General features: G+C 45.0%; 1 protein-coding gene across 1 annotated transcript; it reads left to right on the plus strand.

The window, feature by feature from the left end:
* Positions 1 to 216: 216 nt before the first annotated feature.
* On the plus strand, positions 217 to 11868 carry FBXO47 (F-box protein 47). The gene is made up of 9 exons (XM_066205347.1): positions 217 to 388; positions 1504 to 1674; positions 2966 to 3042; positions 4420 to 4497; positions 5633 to 5741; positions 7247 to 7423; positions 9035 to 9177; positions 9816 to 9975; positions 10734 to 11868. The coding sequence occupies exons 1-9, from the start codon at positions 217 to 219 to the stop codon at positions 10850 to 10852; spliced, it is 1206 nt and encodes a 401-aa protein (XP_066061444.1). The 3' UTR covers positions 10853 to 11868.
* Positions 11869 to 12178: the final 310 nt, after the last annotated feature.

Consider the following 12178-nt stretch of genomic DNA (forward strand, 5'->3'; position numbering starts at 1 on the left):
GTGTATTGGAACACAGGAAAATCACATTTTAATACTTATTTTTCAGTTTTTCCTCCAGGTTAAGTGCATGAGAACACAAGAAAATCAGACTTTAATACTTATTTTTTGTTTTTTTCTGCAGGTCAAGCGTTTGGGCACACAGAAAAAAAAAAAAGATACTTTAATATATTTTTGGGTTTATTTTCTGCCGGTTCAGTGTATGGGGGCAGAGGCACGATGACCTCCAGCACAGGGAGCAGCAGCTCCTCTTTCCCCCGGCAGAAGCAGAGGAGGAGCTGCCGCCGCTGCAGCCACACCCCGGGCACGGATTCCCCGTCCCTGTCCGCCCTGGGGGATTTCCAAACCCTGCCCTTGGAGATCTTCCAGATGGTGCTGAATTATCTCTCAGGTGAGAAACAGCCACATCTGACATTTACCAGGATTTTTAAAAAATTTACCGAGCATTATTATGTAACACATTGTCGCTTTTAAGTAGTTACAGTAATTTTATGTGACTTTAAGTCTGGCTTTTCAGCTTTTTAAGCATGCAAAAAACAACTGGCGGAAATTTCAGTGATAGCCACAATCTATTTGAAGTTGTTTAGTGAAAATTATTTCTTAGATCTGTCAGCTGAGGCTGGTTTACACCACAACAACACAGAGAATCAGGAAGGCTGAAAATGGCTCCTCGATTTTTGGGATGTGTCTCCCTTTTATCCTGTTCCACACAGACCAGTTGGATTGGTGGCACAAAGGCAAAACCTCTTCACTCACATTGGTCAGAGCAGTGGGACATCAAAAAGAAATCCCTCCTAGGAAAAGGAATGAATAACAAAGTTACAGTTTACAAAAACATTTCTCCTGTTCACAGAAAATTCTCTGGGAAAAAGAATTTCAGGAAACCCAAAACACCTCAGGCACAAAACCAGAGCTGGAGTCAGTTTCTAATAACTCCAGCTCACTGGCAAAGCAAAATTGCCGCTAGACTGACACAAAAAACCCCACACTCACCCATCAGGTCGTGAAAGGAGAAAGAAGGAAGTTTATTTTTGGGATCTTGACTTATATAGTCTATGGAATTTAATCAGGGATTTGGGAGATGAGGTTAACACCTCTCTGACCCCACTGGTCAAACCATCAATTTTGTCCTTCCTCCTGGAAGGAATGCTCAATTTACAAACATCACTTTTTGTTTATGTTAAAATGCCTGAGAAACTCCGGTACAGAAATGCAAAACATCAGAAGGCTGAGAAAATCAGGGGCGACCACCAAGTTACAGTTTGTACAGAAGAACATTTCTCCTGTTCACAGAAAAATTCTCTGTGAAAAAAGAATTTCAGGAAACCCAAAACACCTCAGGCACAAAACCAGAGCTAGAGTCAGTTTCTAATTACTCCACTGGCAAAGCGGATCAACAGCAATTAATTCCCGTTTTATTAATAAATCTGATTTCTTGGCCTTCTTGAAGCCAGAAGAAGTCTTTTTTCAGGGGATTTAGGAGTGTCCTGGGCTTTGCTTTTGCAGTGAAGGACATCAGCATGCTGAGCATGGTGTCCAAAACCATCAGCGCCCGCCTGATTAATTACATCTCCACCTCGTCAGGGAGCCGCCGGCTGCTGCTGCAGGATTTCCACGGCCCCGAGCTGCCCGCCAGGAGAGGGGGAACCTCCATCCTGGAGCACTACAAAGCTCTAGGTGAGAGCAAAACTCGCCCCAAGTCTTCCTCTTGGGATGTGTGTTAATAGGGGGGGGAAAAAAAGGGATGAATAAGCCCATCCGGCACCGAGGAATGGACTGGGAGCTTTCCAGAATTTGTGAGATATGGAAAAACAACAACAAAAAAAAAACCCAACCAAAAATATCAAAACCTGTGTGCCCCGCCTCCTCTGGGTGGCCCAAAATCTGTGAGTTATGAAAAAAAAAAAAAAAACAAACCCACAAAAAAATCCTTGCATGTCCTGCTTCCTCAAGGCATCCCAAAACCTCTGAGTTATGGAAAAAAAAAAAAAAAGCCAAAGCAAAACCCATTTGTCCCGCCTCTTCCGGGTGTCCCAAAACCTCTGAATTATGGAAAAAAACCCCCAAAAAACAGAAAACAACGGATTGAACTGCAGACATTAAGTAAAGGCATTAAATACATTAAGTAGAGGCATTAAAGACATTAAATAAGTCATTAAATACATTAAGTAAAAGCACTGAAGACATAAAAAAGACGGTAAAATACATTAAATAAAGTCATTAAAGACATTAAATAAAAGCATTAAAGACATTAAATGTGTTAAAATACATTAAGTCATTAAATACATTAAATAAAGACACTAAAGACATGAAATAAAGGTGTAAAGCTACATTAAATAAAGGCATTAAGTACATTAAATAAAAGCACTGAAGACATTAAAAGGTGTTAAAATACATTAAATAATGTCATCAAGTACATTAAATACATTAAATACATTAAATAAAGACATTAAAGACATGAAATAAAGACATTCTAGATATTAAATCACACAAGGTAAAGGAAAGCTGCTCAAATCATGAAATGAAATGAAATGAAATATGAAATGAAATGAAATGAAACAAAATAAAATAAAATAAATTATCTTTGGCTGTGTCACAGTGGGAGGCTCAGGGCAACCTATTGATTGCAAAAATCAATATTTCCATTGCAGCAGGAATAAACTGCAGTCCAAAAAGCACCTTTTGCTCAACTCTTCTTTTTTTTTTTTTTTAAATTTTCCCACCCTTTGGAGAGCTCCCCAAAGCCTGATCTGGGCAAGGAAAAAATGGACTTGGCTGAGTTTTGAAGCAGATCCCAGGGTGGTGAATGAATTATGACACGCTCTGAGCCAGGGAAGAGTCACTCCAGAAAATCCACAAAATACTTTCTGACCTTGGGGAAAAAAAAAAAAAAAGGAAAAAAAAAGGAAAAAAAAAAAGGATTTTTAGGAGTATTTGGATTATTTGGATTCTTTTTTCCTGTCCCCAGGGCTGCTGCTCAAGAGGTGCACGCTGCTGCTGCCCACCCGGGACAGGCTCAAGTACGTGCACAGGCTGCTCTCGGGGGTGAGTCTGAGGGCAAAAGGGGGTTTATTTCCTTTTCTTTTATATTCCTTTTATTCACCTTGTGTATGCCTGTTACTTACCTTTTACTTACCTCGTACATTCCTTTTATATTCCTTTTATACACCTTTAATATTCCTTTTATATATATTTTATATTTCTTTTGTATACCGTTTATATACCTTTAATATAGTTTTTATCAACCTTTAATTTACCTTTATATTCCTTTTATATATATTTTATATTTCTTTTGTATACCATTTATATACCTTTAATATAGTTTTTATCAACCTTTAATTTACCTTTATATTCCTTTTATATATATTTTACATTCCTTTTATATACCATTTATATACCTTTTATATCACTCTGATTTACCCTTGTTGGAACCCTGGGCACTGGGAATTTCAGGATTTCTGTGCTGACCCCCAGGCGAACACTGAATTTGACCTGAGGCTTTGGAAAAGACTTCCAAAATTGAGTGACAGCACTGGGACTTGTGGGTGTGTGGTTTGGATAGAAGTGTGTGATATCACAGGGTGCAAAACTTAGAGCTGAAGGGTTTAAATTTAAGTTTAAGAGTTTAAGGTTTTAGAATAAAGTAATATATAGAAGGCAAGATGGAGGTTTTAGGATGTAGGGTGAATTCTTTTTCACCTTCTTCTTCATGGGTTTGGGTGGTTTTTTGTAATTGGGTAAAAAAATCTGCATTGCAGGCCACGGGTGGTCGGTTATTGGGTTAAAAGTAAAAATAATTCAGGCGTCATCTCATAACTGGACAATTTGTGCTTAAAAGACCTTGGAAAGACTTAGACACAGAGCCATTTTTCACTTTGTTAGCTAGGACTCACAGCTTGTGAGACTGTGACGTGGATAAGAATTAATAAACATCTGAGTCGAAAAATGAAAACAATGTTTCTTGAGCGTTTAATCCTGGCTCAAACAAAAACAAAACAAAACAAAATAAAAACCAACCAAACAAAAAAACCACCAAAAATTGGGGTTTTCCTCCCTGATAATTAGGGCTTTTCCTCCCCAAAAATGGTGTTTTCTTCCCTAAAAAATTGGGTTTTCTCTCCCCGAAAATTGGGGTTTTTCCTCCCCAAAAATTGGGGGTTTTCCCTCCTTGAAAATTTGGGGTTTTCCCTCCTTGAAAATTTGGGGTTTCTTCCCCAAAAATTGGGGTTTTGCCTCTCTGAAAACTGAGTTTTTTCCTCCCCAAACCCTTTTCCTCCCCATACACCTTTAGTCCTGACTCAAATGCTAAACCCTGAACTGAGGAACACAAGCAGCACAGAGAATTTCCAATCACAATCAATTAATTATATTATCAGTATTATTATTTAATTACTAATTGGGACAATTAATTAATTATTGCAGGTCTCCTGTTTCAAGCTGAATGGTTGTGCCAGCCCTCTGCAGTGCCTGGGCTTGCAGTGCTATGGGGTCTTCTTACAGGTACAGTATCCCCAGGGACACCAAAAGAAGTAGCACAAATTAAAAAGAAAAACTAAGGCAAGAAAAATAAAAAAAAATAAAGTCAAGAAAAATAAATAGGAAAAAAATCAAGGCAAGAAAAATTTAAAAAAAAAAGTAATTAAGGCAAGAAAAATAAATAAGAAGAAAAAATAAAATTAATTTTTCCTAAATTAATCAATTTTTTTGCAATATTTTTAGAAGTATAAACTGGGTTTTTTTGGGTTTTTTTTGGGGGGGGGGATGGTGTTTATTCACACAGTTCTCTGGGTTTTCTCTCTGGAGCTGATTTGGCTGCTGTGAATTCCTTGGCCTGGATTTCTCTCCCAATCAATCAGGGTTTTGACGAGCAATTCGTTATCCGAGAAGACGGGGAGAAAGGGAACATTTTATCCCACAAATTCACAGGTCAAGAGCAGGAATGCTTTAACTCCCAGGGAAATGGAAACACACCACAGGCCAGAATAGTTTCTGCTTGTGGTAGCTTAAAATTAATGTTAAAAAAAAGGAAAAAAAGTAAAATAAAAATGTAAAAACAAGTTAAATCTTCTCTTAGAAAAGCAGATGATTATCGGTGCTGGGACATTTTGTAGCAAACACCTCCCACATAATCAATCACAAATCAGATTTTGGGACACTCTCAGCACTTTTTTACAGTCTTATAAATCTTTTTCTTGAGGTTTTTGGTTATTTTGATTAAAAAAAACCCAGAAAGTTAGCAGGTTTTTTATGCAGGGTTACAAAGTGATGACCCCTTCTCCATATTTTCTGGTTTGGTCAGTTTAGATGTTACAAAGAAGGAAAAAAACCCATTTTTTTTACTCTTAACCTTCTGGTACAATCAAAAAATTATACATTCATCACTTTTCTAAACTCTATTAATAAAACATAACACAGCACAATTCTACATACAATACTCATGTTGATATTTGTGAAAAGCCAACTCTATAATATGCATTTCTAACAAAACCATGTCAGAAAGTTTCTTTTCTGGCCGATTTCAGGCCTGAGGGAGGCCCTTCGCAGAGGTACCACTCTTCCCTGCAGGACAAATTGTGTTTATTGTCATTTGGGATCAGAATTTCCCCTCAATCTCCACATTTTCACCCCCCTGCAGATCCTGACCGCGGGCTGGGACGAGCTCGAGTGTCACCGGGTGTTCAATTTCCTCTGGGAGCTCAGCAATTTAGCCAGGAAAGTGAAGATTGTGGTCAGCAGCAAACCAGGTAACCCAGAGCAGCCAAAAATACCCAAAAAAAAGTCCCAAAATTGCCAGGCAGGAAATGCCAGGTAACTCAGAAATCCCAAAAAGTCCCAAAATTGCCAGGCAGGAAATGCCAGGTAACTCAGAAATCCCAAAAAGCCCAAAATTGCCAGTCAGGAAATGCCAGGTGACCCAGAGCAGCCAGGAATCCCCAAAAAAAAAAAACCCCAAAATCGCCAGCCAGGTAATATCAGGTAACTCAGAAATCCCAAAACCCCCAAAATTGCCAGCCAGGAGATGCCAGGTAACCCAGAGCAACCAGGAATCCCCAAAAAAACCCCAAAATTGCCAGCCAGGAGATGCCAGGTAACCCAGAGCAGCCAAAAATCCCCAAAAAACCCAGTTTAGAAATAAAGTGAAGCAGTAAAAAAGTGAGGTTGGAATATTTCTGAACCCCAACAGCGACGGGGCAAAGGGCTCTGGAGAAATTCTCCCGTTTCCCAAAACAGGGAAAGTTCTGGAATTTCTGAACAGGGAATTTCTGAGGAACAGAAACACACACACAGCCACATCATCCCCCCTTCCTCCCACTGCCAAACCCCAAAAACCAAACCCAAAAAACAAACCCTAAAAATCAAACCCCAGAGCTCAGATCCCTCGTTGAGGCTCCCAGAGGAGATTCCACACCCTGAACTGGGGCAAACCATCCAGAAATACAGGAAGTGAGAGATGAAATCTGAATTAAAATCCCAAAAATCCTTATTTTCCCCTTCCCATTGAGGAAACTCCCAGAAGAGATTCCACACCCTGAACTAGAGCAAACCATCCAAAAAATCAGGAACCGAGAGACAAAATCCGAATTAAAATCCCCCCAATCCCCCTTTCCCCTTCCCACTGAAGAAACCCCCAGAGGAGATTCCACACCATCCAAAAAATTCAGGAAGTGAGGGACAAAAACCGAATTAAAATCCCCAAAATCCCTCTTTTCCCTTCCTATTGAAGAAGCTCCCAGAGGAGATCCCACACCCTGAACTAGAGCAAACCATCCAAAAAATCAGGAACCGAGAGACAAAAACCGAATTAGAATCCCAAAAGTCCCTCTTTTCCCTTCCTATTGAAGTAACTCTCAGAGGAGATTCCACACCATCCAAAAAATTCAGGAAGTGAGAGACAAAAACCGAATTAAAATTAAAAAAAAAAAAAAACCCCAAACCTTTTCCTTTCCCATTGAAGTAACTCGCAGAGGAGATCCCACACCCTGAACTAGAGCAAACCATCCAAAAAATCAGGAACCGAGAGACAAAAACCGAATTTAAATCCCCCAAATCCCTCTTTTCCCTTCCTATTGAAGTAACTCCCAGAGGAGATCCCACACCCTGAACTAGAGCAAACCATCCAAAAATTCAGGAAGCAGGAGCCGAAATCCGAATTAAAATCCCCCAATGCCCCTTTCCCGTCCCCACTGAGGAAGGGGCGGTGTGTCGGGAGCGCGGCTCGGGCATCCCTGAGCCGGGCCGGTGTTCCCAGGCAGCGCCCGGCGCCTGGAGCTGCGCATCCGCCTGTTCTGCCGCGGCGTGCTGCTGTCCCCCGGCGGCCACCGCAGCGACTCCGCCTTCTGGCTGACGCGGATCCTCAAGCCCTGGCCCATGGTCAACCAGGCCCGCCTGCTCTACATCATCTTCGGGCCCGTCTCCTCCCGCGATGGTGAGCGCGGGGCGCGGCCGGGAGGAGGTTTCCCGGCGGGAAATCCCCCCAAAAAAATGTGATTGCGTTGGAATTGTGGAGTGGTGGGATGGGTTGGAAGGGATGTTAAAGCCAATCTTGTCATGACAGGGACATCTCCCAGTGTCCCTGGGTGCTCCAAAGCCCGTCCAAGCTGGCCTGGGAGAATTCCAGGGCAGCCACAGGTGCTCCGGGAAATCCTGTGGGGAAGGGAAGGGAATTTCAGGGAATTTCAGGGAAGGGAAAGGGAAAGGGAAAGGGAAAGGATTCCTTCCCAAGACCCAATCTAAACCTGCCCTTGAAGCCATTGGAGCCCTTCCATTGCCTGGGGAAAAATTGTTCTGCTCCAGCAGACCTCACTAACACACAGAAAACATTTAAATTATACACACACACAAGGCTGCTTTGCACCCCAGTGACACAGACTCCGAGATGCAGGAGGCTGAAAATGACCCCTCGGTTTTTGGGATGTGTCTCCCTTTTATACTGTTTCACACAGACCAATTGGGCCGGTGACACAAAGGCAAAACATCTTCACTCACATTGGTCAGAGCAGGGGGACAGCAAGAAGAAGTCCCTCCTAGGAAAAGGGATGAATAACAAAGTGACAGTTCGCAAAAACATTTCTCCTGTTCGCAGAAAATTCCCTGGGAAAAGAATTTCAGAAAACCCAAACACCTCAGGCATGAACCAGGGCTACACACACACACACACACATGGATAAGTTACAATTCAATTAAAAAAAAAATTAATGACTCCTCTGTTCCTCTGTTCTCCCCTGCTTGGGGTAGACTTAAATCCATCTCGAAGAAACACCCATTTCCCTGAAGGAAAACACGTTTTCTCACTTAATTATTAAACCTGGGTTTCTTTAAGTTTGACTCAGTGCCCCTGCTGAAATGACAGGTGGAAAATAATCACAAAATCTCAGAGAGTTCCTCTGCCTCTGCTGTGAGGCTCCGTTTAGCCACTTCCTTCTTTAAAAAAACCGTCACTCACGGGCAGTTGTGGTTGCTGTATCACTCAGGACACGTGGTCTGGCAGAAAATGATAGAAGGACCAACAGATGAGAGCAGTCTGAAGGGTTTAGCTGATGCAATTAAGCTGCTGTATGGTACAGAACCTAGAGAATGGACAGCAGATGATGTTATCAGTCTTGTGGATGAGCTGTCAGGTGTGTCTTTGCCTTTATCAATAATTCCCTGGGATTGTGGATCCTCCAAACCCAGCTGTGAGCTGCCAAATCCCTCTCAGCAGCTGGAAAAGTCATCACACCGGGAGGCCGGGCTGGGATTAGGGAAACCCAGCACCCCTCACACATCCAGGCTGCCCTTCCCCATGGAGAAATCCTTTAAGAACCCGTGCAGACCCTTAAAACACAAACCCCGCCTTGAATTATTCAGGACACCTTCTCCAAACGTGGAGTTTGCTCAGGCAAAATCCTCCTGGAACGATTTTTCCCAGCTAAGCTGAGAGTTTTGGCTGAGCCGTGTCGCGGAGTTGGTGCGCAGAGCTCTGGTTGTCGCTGGCAGGGATTGTTGGTGCATTTCCACTGCTCAGAGGTGACTGAAACCCTCTCCCCTCACCCCAAAGTGGTTCCCCAGGAGTGGCTGATGGAGAACAACGCCCGGCTCCTGCTGCTCAGTGGGAACAGCATCTGCTTCACCTTCCTGGCCAGCAAAGCTGTGAATGGCAGAGCTGTGGAGCTGGCCAGGCTCATGGTCTTCATGGCTCTGGTGAGTACAGCTCAGCACGGCCCCTCTGACTCTGCTTTACACCACAGCAACACAAACCCTGAGCTTCAGGAGGCTGAAAATGGCTCCTCGAGTTTTGGGATGTGTCTCCCTTTTATTCTGTTTCACACGGAACAATTGGATCGGTGAAAACAAAGACAAACCTCTTCACTCATGTTGGTCAGAGCAGAGGGACGCCAAGGAGAAGTCCCTCCTAGGAAAAGGAATGAATAACGAAGTTACAGCTACAAAAACATTTCTCCTGTTCACAGAGAATTCCCTGGGAAAGGAATTTCAGAAAACCAAAACACCTCAGGCACAGAACCAGGGCTACACCTCTCTGCCCCAAATTTGCTGCCTCAGGCTGGAAAAGTTTCCCCTCCTTCTCCCCCACCCAGCCAGGGGGTGGGGCCTCTTCCAGCTCCCTGCTCCCTGCCCAGCACATCCCTGAGGAAAAACACCACCAGGAAAAGGTCCAGAATCCCTTTGTGCCAGCAGGAACAACCTCTGTGTCCTTTGTCCCCCGATTTTCCAGGCCTTGGCACAACCGATCCAGAACTGAGAGTCAATTCTAAGATTTGATCTTCCATCATAAAAAATCCCCAAAAACTTGTGGTTTAAATCCTTCCTTTGCTCTCCAGGTGTGTGAAAAGGACCTGTACTGCATGGACTGGGCAGTGAAGATGATGCAGAAGGTCTACAAGGTTTTCAGCACTCCCTGGGAGAGGAACATCTTCCTGCAGTGCCTGGAGAACACCTTTGCTCACATGCTCATGGACATGCTGCAGGCAGTGCTGGCTGGTAAGGCTGGGCCCGTGGGCCTGGAGCAGTTCTGGAGCCAGGGACGGCATCCAGGACAGCCTGGCCTTCCCTCCCTCCCCAGGCAGGGCACTCCTGCAGAGCCTGAGGGCTTCAGGAACATAAAATCATAGATTTCCAGGATTGCAGAATGGTTTGGGTGGGAAGGGACCCTAAATCCCATCCAGTGCTGTGGTCAGGGACACTTCCCACCATCCCAGGTGGCTCCAAGCCATGCCCAACCTGGCCTTGGACACTTCCAAGCATCCAGGGGTGCCCACAGCTGCTCTGGGCAACAAAACTAACCAAACAAACATCATAATTGGGAAGAAATACTTATTTTAAATTACTTCTCTTGCTACGGGATACCTGGTGGAACCAATGGCGGTTTAAAACTTGTCCCACCAGAAAGCTGGGCCCAAAATCCCTTTGGGCTGAGCCTAAAATCCCTTTGGGCTGAGCCTAAACCTGCACCAGCTGCAGCTGCTGCCTGTGCTCAGCCCTGCTGGAGCCTCAGGGCTGAGCTGGAGTGAGGAGCACTCAGCTCAGCTCAGCTCAGCCCAGCTCAGCTCAGCTCAGCTCAGCTCAGCTCAGCTCAGCTCAGCTCCTTGTCCTGGCACACAGTTGTTCCTGCCTGGCCCTGCAGGATAAACCCCAGCACCAAAACCAGGCACTCCCTGAGGGAGATTCACCCCCTGAGCTGGGCTGGGTGAATTTTTTTGGCTTCACTGCTCCTTTCCCGTGGTTTCTGTGCCCTCCAGGGGACAGGGATGAGGAGGACAGCAGCTTCCTGAACCTGTTCCACCTGCTGAATGCACAGGCCAACTTCCACAAGGAAATCCTCTACATGGCCGTGGGCACCAACAGCAGCACCAGCTGAGCCCCACGGAGCCCTCCTGTGCTCCTGCTGGATTGATTTCTTTTCCCTTGAACGTTTGCAGAGAAATCTCTGCTTCTGTCTGAAATTCCCGTCCCAGGGAGAGCCGGAGTGGCAGAAGTTGGGCCCACGGTGCCCTCCTGTGTTCCTGCTGGGTTTCTCTTTTTTTCCCCTTGAACATTTGCGGAGAAGTCTCTGGTTCTGAAATTTTCATCCCAGTGAGAGCTGGAGTGGCAGAAGCTGAGTCCACAGAGCCCTCCTGTGTTCCTGCTGGATTTATTTCTTTTCCTTTGAACATTTGCAAAGAAATCTCTGATTCTGAAATTCCTGCCCCAGAGAGAGCTGGAGTGGCAGAAGTTGAGCCCACGGAGCCCTCCTGTGCCCCTGCTGGCTTTATTTCTTTTCCCTTGAACATTTGCAGAGAAAAAAGAACTTCTTTCTGAAATTCCCACCCCAGTGAGAGCTGGGTTGGCAGAAGCTGGGCCCATCCGTGCCAGGCCAGCTGAGTGAGTTCGTGGAGGGTTTGGGGAGTGGAATTCCATTCCCTGAGCTCTGCTGCTCCAGGGAGCAGGGCTGGGGCCTCTCCCTTGGGAACACAAACGCATTCTTTCCCCACTCTGTGCACGTTCTCACACACAGTAAAAACGGCACGGTTTCCACTGCTGATGTGCTGACACCGACTGAAGCTCGTGTTGTCTTAGCCCAGAACCCAAAACACTCCGAGCTCCTCCGTTTGTTTTCCCTCGGGAATCCCTGGGGAAAGGGAGGGGTGGGATTTGAGGATCTGCGCTTTTCCCCATGCCGAGTCTCTGACTCAGGCTCTGTGACAGAAATGCTCCCTGGTTTGTACACTCAGCTTTAGCTGAAGGTGTTTTCTGACAGCAACCCCAGAGCTCTGATCAAACCGCGCGTTCTTTCCTCTCAATCTCCAGGTTTTTGTAAAGCCAAAGAGGCTTCAAACCTCTCCCCCTGCCCCAGGTAGCAACTGTTGAAGTGTTCTAGGGTTTAGCCAAGTTGAAGACACCCGTTAAACACGTTAAATCAGAACACTGCTTCATTAAATGGATAAATGTTTGCTGCTCAGAGGAGGGTTTGATTTTCTGCTCTGTTGCCTTCCACACAACCCCCTGTGAGGGCAATAAAAGGCCCCGGAGCTCCCTGAGCTCTTTGCAGCCTCCAGGATCCCGCAGAGGCGCTTTCCCCACCCCAATATTCCCTTTCCCAACCTCTCAGGTTTCCTTCAGCGCCGCCTTTCCCCACATTTAGCTCGAGAAGTGCCAGAACAGCTGAATCGGGACCGATTTATCTCAGCTGCCCCCACCTGCTCCT

Source organism: Chamaea fasciata, unplaced genomic scaffold (genome assembly GCF_029207755.1).
Source record: "Chamaea fasciata isolate MVZ Bird 193981 ecotype frontalis unplaced genomic scaffold, bChaFas1.0.hap1 SCAF_27, whole genome shotgun sequence".
Taxonomy (NCBI): Eukaryota; Metazoa; Chordata; class Aves; order Passeriformes; family Sylviidae; genus Chamaea; species Chamaea fasciata.

Excerpts from the sequence above, each read along its gene's own strand:
- FBXO47 (XM_066205347.1), top strand. The coding sequence starts at position 217 with ATGACCTCCAGCACAGGGAGCAGCAGCTCCTCTTTCCCCCGGCAGAAG. Across the intron at positions 1,675-2,965 it reads GGAGCACTACAAAGCTCTAG|GGCTGCTGCTCAAGAGGTGC; the intron begins GTGAGAGCAAAA and ends TCCTGTCCCCAG. Across the intron at positions 9,178-9,815 it reads TCATGGTCTTCATGGCTCTG|GTGTGTGAAAAGGACCTGTA; the intron begins GTGAGTACAGCT and ends TTTGCTCTCCAG.